At 47.7% G+C, this 15241-nt stretch overlaps 8 protein-coding genes across 8 annotated transcripts; 4 read left to right on the top strand and 4 right to left on the bottom strand.

Annotated features, from left to right (window-relative positions):
- Nucleotides 1–1187: 1187 nt before the first annotated feature.
- On the top strand, nucleotides 1188–1550 carry N7489_008102 (uncharacterized protein; the record flags this gene model as incomplete). Its single annotated transcript, XM_056713852.1, has 1 exon — nucleotides 1188–1550. One exon carries the CDS (start codon nucleotides 1188–1190, stop codon nucleotides 1548–1550), a length of 363 nt encoding a protein of 120 aa, XP_056567567.1.
- Nucleotides 1551–1940: 390 nt separating this feature from the next.
- N7489_008101 (uncharacterized protein) lies at nucleotides 1941–2285 on the bottom strand (the record flags this gene model as incomplete). The annotated part of the gene is made up of 2 exons (XM_056713851.1): nucleotides 1941–2183; nucleotides 2214–2285. The coding sequence occupies 2 exons, from the start codon at nucleotides 2283–2285 to the stop codon at nucleotides 1941–1943; spliced, it is 315 nt and encodes a 104-aa protein (XP_056567566.1).
- Nucleotides 2286–2458: 173 nt separating this feature from the next.
- N7489_008100 (uncharacterized protein) lies at nucleotides 2459–3421 on the bottom strand (the record flags this gene model as incomplete). Its single annotated transcript, XM_056713850.1, has 1 exon — nucleotides 2459–3421. The coding sequence occupies one exon, from the start codon at nucleotides 3419–3421 to the stop codon at nucleotides 2459–2461; it is 963 nt and encodes a 320-aa protein (XP_056567565.1).
- A 1367-nt stretch (nucleotides 3422–4788) lies between these two features.
- N7489_008099 (ribokinase) lies at nucleotides 4789–5856 on the top strand (the record flags this gene model as incomplete). Its single annotated transcript, XM_056713849.1, has 1 exon — nucleotides 4789–5856. The coding sequence occupies one exon, from the start codon at nucleotides 4789–4791 to the stop codon at nucleotides 5854–5856; it is 1068 nt and encodes a 355-aa protein (XP_056567564.1).
- An 87-nt stretch (nucleotides 5857–5943) lies between these two features.
- N7489_008098 (uncharacterized protein) lies at nucleotides 5944–7916 on the bottom strand (the record flags this gene model as incomplete). Its single annotated transcript, XM_056713848.1, has 3 exons — nucleotides 5944–6725; nucleotides 6788–7553; nucleotides 7644–7916. The coding sequence occupies 3 exons, from the start codon at nucleotides 7914–7916 to the stop codon at nucleotides 5944–5946; spliced, it is 1821 nt and encodes a 606-aa protein (XP_056567563.1).
- A 1095-nt stretch (nucleotides 7917–9011) lies between these two features.
- N7489_008097 (uncharacterized protein) lies at nucleotides 9012–9230 on the top strand (the record flags this gene model as incomplete). The annotated part of the gene is made up of 1 exon (XM_056713847.1): nucleotides 9012–9230. One exon carries the CDS (start codon nucleotides 9012–9014, stop codon nucleotides 9228–9230), a length of 219 nt encoding a protein of 72 aa, XP_056567562.1.
- A 3143-nt stretch (nucleotides 9231–12373) lies between these two features.
- N7489_008096 (uncharacterized protein) lies at nucleotides 12374–13525 on the top strand (the record flags this gene model as incomplete). The annotated part of the gene is made up of 1 exon (XM_056713846.1): nucleotides 12374–13525. The coding sequence occupies one exon, from the start codon at nucleotides 12374–12376 to the stop codon at nucleotides 13523–13525; it is 1152 nt and encodes a 383-aa protein (XP_056567561.1).
- A 413-nt stretch (nucleotides 13526–13938) lies between these two features.
- On the bottom strand, nucleotides 13939–14232 carry N7489_008095 (uncharacterized protein; the record flags this gene model as incomplete). The annotated part of the gene is made up of 2 exons (XM_056713845.1): nucleotides 13939–14139; nucleotides 14191–14232. The coding sequence occupies 2 exons, from the start codon at nucleotides 14230–14232 to the stop codon at nucleotides 13939–13941; spliced, it is 243 nt and encodes an 80-aa protein (XP_056567560.1).
- Between the last annotated feature and the right edge of the window lie 1009 nt (nucleotides 14233–15241).

Raw genomic sequence — 15241 nt, 5'->3', positions numbered from 1 at the left:
CTAGTGGCGACAATCGCGATATGGGCCAAAACTTCATGGAAGAAGGATTTGGGATTTCTTTCGAGTAAGGATTTTTGTCAGGACCTAGAGAAACGTGGACTTCTTTGCGCGCTTTCTTCAAGCGACCCTGGAGCAAATTTGATCCACTTTTGATTGGTATAGGCATAGCACAGTCCCTAATGTTGAATTATTGTTGCATGCCTGAGGCATCACAATGTGATAGAACCTCCATGTATGATAGTTCTCTCTCCTTTCCTTCTCTCTTCCTCCTCTCCTCGTGCAAGATCGTCAATATAGACAGTGCCTTTCTCCATTCATTTTATTTCCATCCAGATTGCACCTCCATCAATTATCATACAAACTTGTTGGAGACTGGGGTCACATCATAGTTTTGTTTCACTTCGGGCATGTTTGGATTGAGGTCCTGCCTAGTCCTGAATGACTCTGAACTAGCTCCGTCTCGCCATTTGAAGGGGTGAGCTTTCGTAGTGCGACTAGGTTGATATTGAGATTCCTGGGGTACGTTGATAAATAATGAACATCGAGATTTGCCCGGAGAATAAACAAGTGACCCACATCTGCCCAGTAAGGCGCTTTTAAGCAGTCAGGACGCTTGTCGGGCTTCGCCTTTCTCAAATACCATCTCCCTCCTTTAACTCGCCTTTAACTCCAAATTAACTGGGTCAATCTCCCGTCGACTTGCCACTGTTCGCTAACTCTGCTGGCGACACACTAATGCGCTCGGAAACTCTCGCAAAACCCCGTCCGAAACCATCCCTCTACCCGTATTGTGTAGCACGCAGACTACAATATCTTTAAGCCACCACCGTGTCCTATCGTCTCCAGCTCGGCACGTTTGATGTCGGCATGACTTCCTGTTAGATCCAACCCTGCGTCCATTCCCTCTCAAAATTTGCCTGCTTAGGAGCAGATCGTGACCCCAATTCAATGTGGCTAACGACCAGACAGACTTTTACTCGACCCAGACAGCTAAGAAAGCTTATTACCCTCTCCCGGATGCGCTCTCTCAGCAGGACGTTCTCTCATTCCTGCATAATCACACCGCGCTTGCACACGTCTTTTGGCCCCAACTGGTGACGGGAGTGGATGAAAGGCGCACCTGCCCCACATCCACGATTATTAGCATTGGGCCAGCTGCCACAAAGGGAAAAGCAACCATAGCTACCATGGCCGACGAAGCTGTCTGCGAAGAGGAGTTGCCTTTCGGTCTCAGAATGAGTGTGGTTTATAGAGTCATCGACACCTCAGTTGGCGGTTATGGCAATGGAGTTTCTGAATCCTCGGACTGTCTTACATTACCCGAGTCGCGCCTATGTTTGGAAGAAGAACGGTCTGTGACCGCCCCTAGGCCCCTTTCGTTACTTCTCAATCAGAAAGATGGGCCCATCCCTAAGACTCTGAGCCTAGTTCGGGCTCTGGATGAATTTGGCCGGAATGGAAAGGATGTGGGTTTAACCTTGGCTTCTTTGTCAGCGCCAACAGCCGATCGAGACAACGCGTACGAGCTGGAAAAGCCTAAGGCAGACTGATAATACTGTTTGCATATAACGCTGGATGTCAGAATCAGTCATTCTAAGATTTGCGAGCTATCCAGAATTGTTGACATACATGCAGTATGCGTTTGTCTATCTGTGTGCATACTGAACTCTTCGGCTCCTTGTCTCTTTGTCATATAGCTAGCGTATATACTAGCTTCTTTCCATAGTTTCATCATCACCTCACCTCTTCTTCTCTATCCATCTCTCTTCCTTCGTAGCCTTAACAAGAATGCAGAATTCACGGCCGTTGTTCTGCCACTGCCTCCTCTTGGCATTCTTTTCTCTTTCTTTCTCTCTCTCCCACAGTGCTTATTTCCACACATAATCAACATTCAGATATGTGGAACAAGAAATGGGGTTCTTATGTAAAACCCTAGCACCCTAGCACCCTAAGGCTAAAGCCTTTGCCATCCGGTAGAATCGCATAGCACGGACCTCATAATTCACCTCAAGGGACTGCATGTGTTTCCCTGTAGCAACAACCCAAAGCTCCACTTCACGGCCTACGTATAAAGCAATTATTTGGCTGTCCGGCGAAAAGGCCAATAGAATCTCTCTGGCAGATCGAGCGATGAGTGTGTGACTGGTACCGGTAGTAACATGCCGCAGCAGTACGCTTCCACGCTATTCCGGGACTGAAGCCTAGGAACTTACCATCGGGAGAGAAGAGGATTGAGTCCGGTGTGTTGTCGGCAGTGAAAGTTCATAGACGAGGATCCCAGACATCTCTGCCACCTTGAACGTTTTTGGTCAACGGTAATCGTTCTTTCATTGGGAAATCAGTTTTGCGAGAGGTCTGGGTAAATGAATTCTACTACTACCACTACTGTACCACTATCTGTGACAGGACGTTCGTTTCAACTTAGAATGTGGTATCACGTTGAAACATCGATAATCTGTCAAAGGCCGATGGCCACAGCTTCCTCCTCGATCTCTATCTCGATATTCTCTTCATACTCCTTTAATCTTTGCTCTTCTTTATAAACGTAATCCGTGTTTGTCCCTGCGCAAATATCATGGTAGAGGTCCACACTGTAATCCACCCACATCCATTTCACTTCGTTCCTCATAGACTCAGACCATTCCACAAAATTCCGATGATCGAGAATGAAAGTGCTGTCCGCAAGCCAGAAATCGAATATGCATTCGTCAATACCATCTAATATCCAGGAGAAATCCTTGGTGTAGGCTTGCCATTTCTCAGAGCCATCCTCCGTAATGACACTGAAATATGGGGGGCAATCATCCAAAATCTGCCGGGCGATTTCCAGAACCGGTGCCCTGGCACCGAAACATTGTGCTATGTGGGCTACATGTCTGCCAAAGCCATAGCCATCAATGGAATCATTGGAAATTCCTTCGGCCACCCTGCTTATGAATGTCGAAAGCTTTGGTAAGGAGCGTTTGTCGTGACCATGATCGAGATACTCTTTTAGGTCGAGCCCTCGACTCAGAAGTGTCTTGACTGAGACGATATGTTCCACATATTGGTCTGGGATCTGCCATTCGAACAAATATTCATGCTTGAACTTGATGTCCCCATAAGCAAGCTGTTGGGCACGGTGATAAAGTTTCTCAGCATCCGTAGTGGCTGGAACTGATATAATGGCAATCCATATGGTACTAGAGACCTCTCCATCGTTGTAGTGCTTGACAAAAGCACGATGGAGAGCTTCTATGGGACGGTCGGTGACGGAGACTAGAGCGGTTGGATACTTCTTCTTCTGGTGTTTATGAAGCTCGAAATGTCGAGAGAGGTCGGGCTTGGATAACCGAGGACCGATGCGTTTCAGGCCGCATGTCAAACCACCAGCACTCGTTTCCGAAAAGCAACGGTAAAAGTATTTATTAGAGGGGCTCATGCTGATATGTGATGCACCTCATTGGAAGCGTGCCAGTGGATGGTATTTTGGTATCTGGGGGTTTTCTCGCCTCACCAGAGTCCTTTAAGACTGTTGAAAAATCGAGAAAGGTATCTCTACGATCACCACGGCCAAAATGAGAGGAGAAGGAGGGTGCGGGGTTGTAAGCCTTGACCTCCCAACCTTAGAAGGTCAATGGTCGATGAGTCATCCGGCCTGGGGCTTCCTCAAACTAATTGACAAGCCCAACTACCCCGTCGAATCATTACAGTCAGTCCGAGTCAAAATAAATATCATTATAGTCGTTCTGCGTCTCCTCCGACTCCGTGGTCAGCAATCGACATATTTATCATGGCCCCTATTGATAAGATCTACTGCATGAAGGAGATCATAAAGAGGCTGTACAGCTGTATTGACTGGACAGAGAGCTATGTAAGAGATACAGAGGAATGAAGTAGATCAGACTACATACATGGGAATCAGAGGTCACGTGAAACAGGGAGAATTCATCACCTATCATCGCTCAAAACGGAGCGCATATAGAATTGAGGTTCGGAGCAAGATTACTTCGTTATGTCGACGATTGGCCGGTCTTGGAGGGAGGTAGCGAGTTTGTCGATCTCCCCAGACAAGGTTATTTATAAGGAATTTTCCATTCCAATCATGCTAAATTGCACTATATATTGAATCACAGATTTGCCAGGAGAGATCCACGCGATTGATGTAAGAACGTGCTCTACAATTAGCTGTAGGTAAAAAAAGAAAAAAGAAAAAAGAAAAAAAAACACATCCCCCGAGCCCTGCCATCCATGCGAAATACAGTTCCGAGGCTGGATACAAAGTGCGACGCTTCTTGTAGCTGTTTATGCCCTTTCTGGGGCGGTGGTTTGAGAACTGGAAAACCCCTTAGGTTCCTGTGTCATGCTAACCTATGGGCCGCGTTGAAGAGATTAACCCGCTGCGCTGCAACATACTAGGATTCCAAGGCGAATCTTAGAACCGCCGCGACTAATAACGAAAGTGTGGAAAGCACGTGGCTAGTGCGCCCAACTTCCTCTTTTAGTCGGTACGGTTCCTGCGCTAATCCGCATTTGGCGCAAATGCGGACCCAATGACCTAGCCTATTTGGGACAGTCATAGCCTACGACTCCCACATCGGGCAACACACGAAGACATCGGGACATGGGGAGATGGAGCTATGACATGCCGAAAGTCGAGATCCCGACCGATAAAAGAAAAAAGGTCATGCGACGCGACATATATTGAAGCAATTAGACCCTCTACATCCTCGAATTCAATTTAACCGGCGAAAGCCCACGTCACAGCTCCCAAACATCCCGAACACAAAACAACCTCAACCCACCAAAATGACGACCACCACAACCCCACAATCCGCCAAAAACCCCCAAATCAGCATAATCGGCTCCCTAAACATCGACTTCGTAACAGCAACCCCGCGCTGCCCAGGGCCAGGCGAAACCCTCACAGCAACATCCCTAACCGTCTCAGCAGGCGGCAAAGGCGGAAACCAAGCGGTCGCCTGCGGCCGCGCCTCTTTCACATCACAAACAACCCAAGATGTATCCGTGAACATGATCGGCGCCGTCGGCGCCGAAGACCCATACTACACGACCCTCCTACAGCCTGCACTGCAGAAATCCGGCGTCGACACAACATCCATCGAGCAATCGGCCGTCGCGCAGACGGGTTCGGCTAGCATTATCGTGGAAGAAGCTATCGGCGGTGAGAATAGGATTCTGGTCGTTCCCGGCGCAAACCATGCTGGATTGCTTAGCTCCGTGGGGAATATTCTCTCTGCGCTGAAGAATTACCCGTCTACACCCGATATCGTCGTCTTGCAGGGCGAGATCCCGCGCACCACGACGCTGGGTTTGCTCGAGTATTTCAATGACTGTTCTAGCGAGGAGCGCGCGAAAGTCGTTTTCAATCCGGCGCCTGTGTTCCCAGAGGGGATTCCGCTTTCGGCGCTGCGTGGGACCGCTGTGCTTATTATGAATGAGACGGAGGTGGTGCAGATGGCCAGGTCGATTGAGGGTCTTCCTGTTGGTGATGTTGTTGAGGGTGATTGTTTACGGCCTGAGGAGTTGGCGCCGCGGTTCCATGAGCGAGCGGGCGTTGAGATTGTTCTTATTACGCTTGGCGCGAAGGGGGTTTATTTCTCGACGAAGACGGGTCGCACGGGTATTGTTGCTGGTGTTAAGGTTGCTAAGGTTGTTGATACCACTGCGGCGGGGGATACGTTTGTCGGGTATTTTGCGACTGCTGTCGCGCGTTTCTTGGCGACGGGACGGAGCTTGGGGGAGTTTGATGATGATATTGAGGGTGCGGTTTCGAAGGCGAATGCTGCTGCTGCTATGTGTGTGCAGCGACGGGGTGCTATGCAGAGTATCCCCTTTGCATACGATGTGGAATGAAGGAATCGAATGATGGAATGTGAATACGTGTACCATTGATGAAAAGTATGATAGAACAAAATAATAGAGATGTCGTTTTGGGTATAATTATGGAATCATAGAGTCAGCTTCATCGTCGAATTCCTCCTCGTATCGTGCCAGGTTCCACCCTGCTTGAAGTGCCTCGGTCTCTCGGTCCAATTTGATACCCGTTGTCGCTGTGATCCTGGAAAAGCGGTCTAGTAGAACTGCTTGTTGTGATTCGTGTGTCATTTCCTTGGCGATGGTGAGAAGACTCGCAATCAAGATCGGATCCCACTGTTCAGGGGAGTCATTGCTTGCTGCGATCCCGGCGATCGACTGCGCGTGCCAGATGTGCGAGGTGACCGATCTTGGTCCGGGAAGTGATTTCAGGAGCCGTGGCTTATGCGTGAGCAATAAGAGGGAGATCATGTGGTAGACAGCGTTGGCGACCAGCGCCATTGGAGTCGTATAGATGAGGATTGGAAACGAGGAGTAGTGGTCAGGGTCAATCTGGTCAGCTTCGCCGCCGCGGATGTCCACGATCTGCTGAACGTCTACTGGTCGCTCATTGTACCATTTCTGGCAGTCTGACCAGAGGAATGTCCATTGTGACAGGGAATGCGATTGTCGTAAAGATGGGAACGCTGCCAGATCCGGTGATGCGCCCGTATGGGGAGAGGACGTTTCTCGATCCCCGTGTATTAAGGCCAAGCAGTGTCCCAGAAGACACAATATATGCTTGTATACGGTATTGACCGTCTGGGGCCGCATAGATTGTTGGTGGTTTAATAAGGTGCCATCTCGTCGTAATAATGATCGAAATGGCATAAGTAGCGGTTTGGAAGAGAATAAGGAGCCCGCGAGATCTGTAAGGAGCCCAGTATTAGTCTGCTGGCTGGTCCTTTGGAGTGATTAGAAGTTCTCTTACCGAATCGAAAGTAAAGCCACAATAAAGCTTCCCCAACCTCTTCTCCTACTGCTCTTGATGCGAAGTCACTTATATGCTCTATTCTGTGAACCAGAAGGCTTCTCCACTGCTGGGGTCCTGCAGGCAGAGCATCTTGAAGCATCAAGAGGGTATGGCCAGCATATCTAGCCAGGTCATATTCAAGCGCAAGACTCTCTTCCGCTTCCTTTCGGAACTGCTGGCTACTTTCCAGGTCCATGCTATTCGGGGATGTCACGAGGAGTCGTTGACCTGCAGACAGTGCAAGAACCGCAGCCTGCAGAGCTCTGTTGGTTCGCGAGAGCAGAAGGACCTGTAGCCCGAACGGTAGCTCAGGGTCCCCGGTATCGATCCAAGGACCGACGTGATAGCGGAAATGTCGAAGCAGGTCGGTCTCATGATTCCCACTCGCAAGGTCGCCTCGCCTTTCGACTGTCCTATTGCTGGTGGCAGACCGGTATCCAAAGTATGGAGCACTGTTCATATAGCGAGTATGCGGCGCACTCCGTTCTCCGACAAACGGAATTGGAGGTTCAGAAAAGTCGACATTGGGCGCTGTTGATGACAATATGTTTTGGAATTCAAAGGCACGGCGCACATCCCCGGGATCATCTGGGCCGTCAGCTGAAGACTGCAGCCCATCTAAAGAGAAACCAGTGTTGCCATCGCTCTGGGAATCATCTGCAGACTTTGGCGGGGGCTTTGATTTCTCTTTATTTGCAGCTGCAAGAGGAGAGTCATCGACAAACTAATCAGAATCAGCTTAACATCTTTATTATATCATGGCATCGCGAGGTGAAATTGAAACTCGAGTCGATTCGGAGAACTCCGTACTTACTGTGATACTGCTATACGCCTGTCTCGGCGCACCGGGGACACCCCCATCGCGCTGCGACACGAACGCCAAATCAGAGCTATATTTACACGTGAAGCCCTTGACCTCACAGTTGGCGCAGCTCGGTTTCTGCTCATCACCTAATGTCAAACCGTCAGTTCTGATTGCAAAACAAGAGCACACCACGTGACGCGTACATTTTCTTCTCCTTTTCCGACAAGTCAGACAACCAGTGCGAACCCGCTGTTTGGCCGCTGGGGTGGGTTTTCTGGGCATGTCGAGACGTGGGAAACGGCATTACCCCAGATGTTGCAAAAAGAAGGATCGGAGGCTCCGCAGTCCCGATATGTGCGCAACTGCCGGAGGTGGCCGATAATTCGCGGAGCAACCAATGGGGTCGAGCCGAAGGGTATGCGGTGGGCCATTGCGACAGGTTCGTCATTAAGGCCTTTTATATGAAATACGACTACATAGCTCTTAATTGAAAGACATTGGAAACAATCGAGTGCCCTCAATACTATTGAAGGCCAGGATCTCAGAATTGGGAAGGCGGATTTTTTTGGCATAGTCTGTTAGGTATATTGCCTATATTATGTGCTTCGCTCCGCTCAGCAAAATTAATATGAATTAAAGCCAGGTTTCAAGTATGAGCATAAGATAAAGAACAAAAATAAAATAAGAAAACATACAACAGTGAGGATTCGCTGGTGGTCACCCACCCACTAACTCTCCGGCGTGTGGCTTAAGTACGGCTGAGCGGACGGGAAGCCCTGTTTTCCACACCCTATGGTCGTATGTACAAGGTTAGATGTGAGAGAGGATTATAAAATGCAAGTTATTGGGCGATGGAAGGGTGAGTGCATTACTTATAAAGCGTGAAGCTGAGAGTGGGTGAGAATTATCCACGCCCGCCCACGATACTGATCCTTTCTAGTTAAGCTCGAGTAACAATAGCATTAGGCTTTATCAGGGCCCACAAATGGGCCGAGGACTTCGGTCCACAGCCTATCCCCTAGCCTACGATAGGCCCCTATTAGGGGCCTATCGAAGCCCATTTTTATATAAAATCGAGGCCTTAGCGTTTATAAAACTACTAAATTATTAGAATAAATTACTATTATTTTTTCGCTATTCTAGTTCATTTTAGCAGCTTACTTTAGGAGCCGGCCCTGATCTTCTTTAGAACCGTGGGATATTTGAACCTGGAAATGCATCCTTAGACCAATTGGGATCTTCGAACGCTAGACAGGGTAGTAATATGTTGTAAGAATCATTCCTATGTCATCTCGAATCTATTTCTACTTCAAACTTTGCTTTTCTCACCAACAAGATTATCTTCCTCTCATACCAAACTTTCTATTCACCTCGAATATGGCATTTTTCAGTGGCTCTGTTCTGGGACCTCCAGTAGTTCTTTGCGTGTGTGATGACCTTAAGGCTCTTTTCATGTCTGATGATCGTCAGGCTCTAGCCTACGGATATGTTCTGGCTCGAATAGACCGGTCTATAGTGACAGATCTACTACTCGCTGATCAAGCTCTACATGAACATACGCAACGCGAGGAAGCTTTACAAAAGGCTAAGCTATAATATCTGATAACACTCAGCTTCAAGAAGTAAAGAAGCAACTTGAAGAAGCGAAACCCGAATACCCGAGAAAAGAGTATGCCCTTTACCGCAGAGTCTGTGCTTGGACCAAGTATCAAAAATCTTTATGATACAGTGAGGCGCAATACTATATGGTTTATGCGCAAGGAAATGGTCCAAGATTGTTCGGGCCGAGGCGGATGTTGTAGCCGGATGCTGCGAACAGAGATATCTATCAAGACAGAAAGGCAGAGGTCATTGCACTTTGGAATGCTGGTGCTGTATCAGCTTTTGGGGATTTGATCTTCCACAGGAACAAAAGGAAAAGATCCAAAAGGATTTAACAGATCGCCTTTCATACACTACTTCACAACATCTCCAAAAATTGGCTACTTGGTTTGTTTGCCCTGTGAGGTGCCAGAGATCCACGTGGCAGCAAATCTTTGGGATAGGCTAAAGTGAGGATAAGGTGCTATGAAGGTCCTGCTTTACCTTGAGAAGGCTTGCTGAGCTGGTGCAATATCTTTTTCTCGGTACTGCTAGCTAATGTTTGTATGCTCAGGTATAGATGATCAGTCTGTTTGTCATAAATTACTTTTCCTTCTGCCTCCTATAGTGGTCTACTGCGATATCGTGATAAGGTCTGATTTAAATAAGAAATCTCGTATTCAGGCTAATCTAGAGCCTCGCCTTATTGTTGAACATATCCATGGTCCAATAGTGTTGTGCCTAGATGATCGTATCAGAACAGTCTTGATTTGTCATGTTGATCTTTCCAAGGTTTAAATACAAGTACATGTAGGTATTGGGCATATTAAGACCGATATTTTGAACATGCACCAACCGCTACGTACCTATGGACTTGACATCTGTTTCAGCTCAATCAGATATAATTTAATGGAAGAGATGAATATAGAATGTATCAGGATGGATGACTGGGCAGCCCCTGCTCTCCTATAGCTAGCTTCTTTGCTCTCTCCTGTCTCTCTCCTGTCTCTCTCCTCTCTCTTTCTCCTTCCTCTCTCCGTGTACGTTTCCCCTCATCTCTTCAAGGCTTTCGACAATTTTCTTACCCGTGACTGCGAGAGTGTTAGCCTTCAAGCCATTCACAAAATGAAAAACCTCATGCAAAAGTCCCACCCGACTGGCGAACTGCTCTCATGTGAGGGTCGTGTGTGGTGTTGTCTGTTATCCTCATTCTATGTTATCTCTGGGACCGAGACAGGTAGGTACAGTCTGCTCGTGTTTTGTTACACCTTACGTTTGATGTTGACTGGATACAATTGCAGGCGCAACCCTGAAGAGGTGGCGGTTAGTCCAGCTAGAACACCCACAATGAGTCTTAAATGAGCGGTTTCTAGCCCAATCAGAGGAGTTCCGCTCCGCCAGCAGAACTGGTAAGCCCGAGAGACTACCGTCAATAAGAATACAGGAAGTACTTGAAAAGTTTGATTATTCTCGTCAGATTTCATTCACACCTATTCTCTTAGAAAACCCTATGATTCGTTAATCAAAGTTTTACGAATTAAAGTCATGCCGACGGAAGTACACGACAGTTGTCAAGACTGGTGGCGTTTGTCAGAGATCAACTTACGGAGGATTGGTGACTTGACCGATGATGAAAAAGCGCAACTTGGTTCCTCGTTGGCACGAATAAGATACCGTGTACAGGCTTCTCTTGGTTAACTTCTTATATACTGTATTCCTACAGCACTTCTGTTCATTGGAGGTCCGTATCAGTCGTCACGAATTGGTGGACTATTTGTAAATAAAAAAAATGATATGAGACGTAAACTACATAATCTACCTTAGACCCACTAATGTGGGAGGGCTAAAAGATATTAGCACATATGAGCTTGTCTAGATCGGGTCATATAGGGATATTAAACTAGGATGGTAGATAAGTTATATAGGTCATGCGTGGCATGGAGATGTACCTGCGGAGTACTCCGTGATAGAAATGGGGTTATTATGTTCGACAAGATAGTACAATATCAGTTTTACTATAGAGCTTTCGGGGAGACCGCTTGCCTGTGCTGGCGACCCCCTTAGTAGTAAGAGGAATTTCATCACAACTGGCCCTGGGAGCAGTATTTTGTTTGAAAATCGGTAGAATATAGCACCTAATAGGGTAGTGAGCGGATATGCAGAGGTAGTGTAAGCACCAGATTGAGATACGTTATCCCAGTTAGGAATGTATGCATATGTACCTACCCACAGCAGCCACCAAGTGTATATTATATTCCCGCTAAGACCCCGACAGGCGGATAGGGGTACCACCGTAGGAGTGGTCTATATAATCGTGCATATATCTATCGCTAATAAGCCAATAGACTTCTCGTATACCAAGAGAAATAACTTACTGTAAACAACCTAGTAAAACGATTGGGCAGATGATTTGGAATCCTAATAATATCTTGGAGCTTGTAAATTTATAGGAGCGGATATCTATTCTTTTCTATTAGATTATTTAGGGCTTTATAGTCGATATATATACGCTACTTCCTATAGGGTTTCCGTATAAATACTACCAGGAAGCCCTATACGCTATTAGATTAGCGGATTAGGCCCTTCCGGACGAGTTCTCCGACTTATTAGGCGTACTTGTTAAGTTTTTCGGCGGAGAGTCTATATACATTAATATTAATCGGCTTATACGCTCTTATTTTGATCTTATACGCTATATTACTCTAAAGTCGCACCTTTATCCGGAGAGGAAGACGGGTGGCATTGGAGCTAGGATAGTCGTAAGACCAGAAATAGTTATTTCCCTCCTTCCCTCTTTCCTCTTTCCCTCTTCTTTCTTCTTTCTTCTTTCTCATTTTTTCGTCCCGTCTCGTCTCGTCTGTTTACTGGTTACCTAGGTACTTCTTGGGTCTTGAACGGGGATTCCACGGTACATCATCTTCCGTGCATGGTCCAACCCCGATGACAAAAACGTCCGCGGTCAACGTTGATTCGTTGAGCCCTCTTGCCAGCTCTACCTCTTCCCTCCCAAAGATACACAGATACCTTTGATTATTCACTGTGTTGTTGACGTTGAACATTTATTTTTCCTTTGGATCCTCATATCGTGTGTCCACATTGTGAGTGCTACTCGTAAAATCGCCTGGACTTGGACTGAGGATACTAACTTGTCCAGGAAAATGGTCGACCCCTCTGAGCTAAGCTCCCCCACCGGGTCCATCCAATCGGCGCCTTCGTCACTTCCCTCAACGGCATTCCCGTCAACGGCCCGTCAGGTTCACCAGCTACCTGTGCTGAAGGAACAACTCCAGAAAGTTGCAGTGGCTCGGGCGAATTATCATGTCCGTAAATTTGCGATTCTGGTTCGGTGGCTAAATGACAACTCGAACGCCGAAGACGATGTTACCACTATGGCCAACTTGATGGAAGATTTCGGCATCCAGCACGAATCTCACATTCTAAGGAAGACAGAGATGCGACCAACATGGAGACTCAGTCACCGCATCCGTGAAATTGCTCTTGAATGTGAGCAAACGGAACAGCACTGCCTCATTGTGTTCTACTACGCTGGCCATGGCGAGATCATCGACGGCGGGCTGAATTTTGTGTCTGGAATGCCCGGCACACATCCTGTCCCATGGTCCAAAATCAAGCCTGACCTTTTTGCCGATAACCCCGTCCCGGAAAAGATTGATGTTCTCACGGTCCTGGATTGTTGTTATTCTGGTGCGGCTACACGGAGCGGTAGCCAAGTTTCAAGGACGACACAGATTATTGCCGCATGCTCTGCCCATCAGTTGGCTAATCCTCGCGCCCAAAAAACTTCTTTTACCCAGCGAATTTTCCGAGCAGTCCAGAAGTTCAAGGGACAAACCAGTCTGACAACTGCAGCGTTATTCCAAGAGATTCAGCGCGAGGCAGATCAAAGAGAAGAACAGCAGCGAGAGGGAGGGATTCCGATGACCCCAAAACCTGTTATGGAAACATTGACAGGAATACAACCTATCAAATTGCACTTCAAGGACACCACCATGCCTAGCTCTTCCTCTCCCTCTCGCATCCCTCGCCCTAGCCGAAAAGTCCAGGAAAAGAATGTTCTTGTGAAGTTGACATTACAAGGCCATAGACGCGAGTATGACATTTTCAAGAAGGCCATTGAAGATCTCCCAGATATCATGAAAGTGGAGGTCACCGACGCCTACAAAACAACCCAGTCCATTTTCATCCTTCTCAACATGTCCTGGGAATCCTGGACTATGTGGACAATGGTAGCAGATCTTGAATTTGTAGGGATCACCTGTGGCCCCTCGCTAACCCGGCCAAGCCGCTAGTTATCCTCCTGATTTTCGACCATTGCTACAAAGAAGACCTATGGACAACAGCTACATACGAGACCCACACTAGAGACTCCGTTATACCTACCCCGTACGGAGGCCAGGATTCGGAGGTCTCCCGAGGTCCACAAGCGAAACAAATTATCGGGAATCTTTGATTGTCAAAGCACAAACTTCATTCATAAATGCGGCAATTTATACATTGGCTCCCCGTGCCATTGCTTTAACCCGGAACGGCATTTAATGACCTCGTGGCGCACAGATTTCGGAAGGTTAGAGGCAAAAGACGTGTCCAAAATGACAGTACAATATAGCCCGCCAATTGCGTTTGGGTCAACCCGGGCTTGTTCCACCTGGTGAGCCTTATATGCAGCAGCTGTGGGTGGACTTCGGCGGACATACGCGCTATTCTAGGCCGCTTCCTTCCGGCGGGCTTGATCAGCCTTCTCCCATTCAATAAAGAACTCCAAGTCGGCAGGGAAGAAGACAATTCCTGGGTTGTAGGCATTGTCGAACTGGCAGTGGCATGACTTGCAGAGGAAGATGGCATTCTCCTTTGCCTTAAGGTTGGTCCTAGGTAGGATAAGGCCCGCCTTAACCCAGCGGTCCGTCTATACAAACAGATTAGCGTCATTAAATAAATACCATAAGAAATGGCATACTTGGTCATCTTCTATCGCAAGAACATGCGCACAGTCGGCCATTCCCCCGTAACAAACCCAGCATCTCTTGGCACCACCATATATTGCTTCCACCTGGCTCTTGGTCGTTTCTGAGAAGCGTCCGGATTGAGCCGCTGTGGATAGAGTAACAGCCGACCGTCCGCTTGTGGATGGTGCTCTTGATCGTGGTGCTGGCGTACTTGGGTATGATAGGCCTGGACAACGCCGCTGTCGATATCGGTCTACTTGGCCTCCACGATTAGGACATTGAGGAACATAGGCTCGTGTACCCCAATCCCCGCACCAGAGGCCTCTGATTCAGCCACGGGACCTGCTGGCGTCGAAAAGTGCTTAGGAATTATGCGGGCCGAAGGGAGATGAATTTGGAGCGAGGCATGTTGAGATGAATAATGGTTTTGGTGGCTCTGGGTTTGGTTGGGATGATTTGTGAGAGTGATGCGAAAGTGAAGTAAAGCTGAAATGCAGATGGTGTGGTATCGTGGGATGGAACGATGAGGATAGAATAGCGGAATAATGTGAGTGGACCTGGTGTTTTCCGACCTCTGTGCTTGCGCGGCGTAGCCAGGAGGGCCTGAGCATGGCGGACAGTTCCAATCTGCGACTTATCGCCCTAGAGTATTATATTAGCATAATCCTAAACGGCAATGGCAAATTACACCTACCACATGTGCCTGTTGTAGGCCACCAGGACCATAGCAGGTGCGGGTCTCTTTCACAGCCTATCTCCATTTTCGGAGTTGCTATGGTCTCCCTATCCTATTCCTTCCATATGTTTTCACACTTCCCAACAAGCATTCCAAGGTTGCTCTGAGAATTGTGGTGAAAAGTGTGTCTCCAGAAATAACCCGAGGTGCTTATGAAGCCAAGCACACAGCCAAGGGCACACCTTAGGCAATTTTTGTGGTGAGTGTCTTGGCTTTGTTGTTGCTTCTATCGTCGTGGAATAAAATGCCACGTCAGATAGAATGGGGGATAGTTGACCGTGAACAAATATCTCCTTCTTAGCTTGCTGGGGCCGCTGCGTGCGCAC

The sequence above is a fragment of the Penicillium chrysogenum genome, assembly GCF_028827035.1.
Source record: "Penicillium chrysogenum strain IBT 35668 chromosome Unknown utg000004l_segment0_segment0, whole genome shotgun sequence".
NCBI classification, from domain to species: Eukaryota; Fungi; Ascomycota; class Eurotiomycetes; order Eurotiales; family Aspergillaceae; genus Penicillium; species Penicillium chrysogenum.
This window is presented reverse-complemented; position numbering and strand designations above follow the sequence as displayed.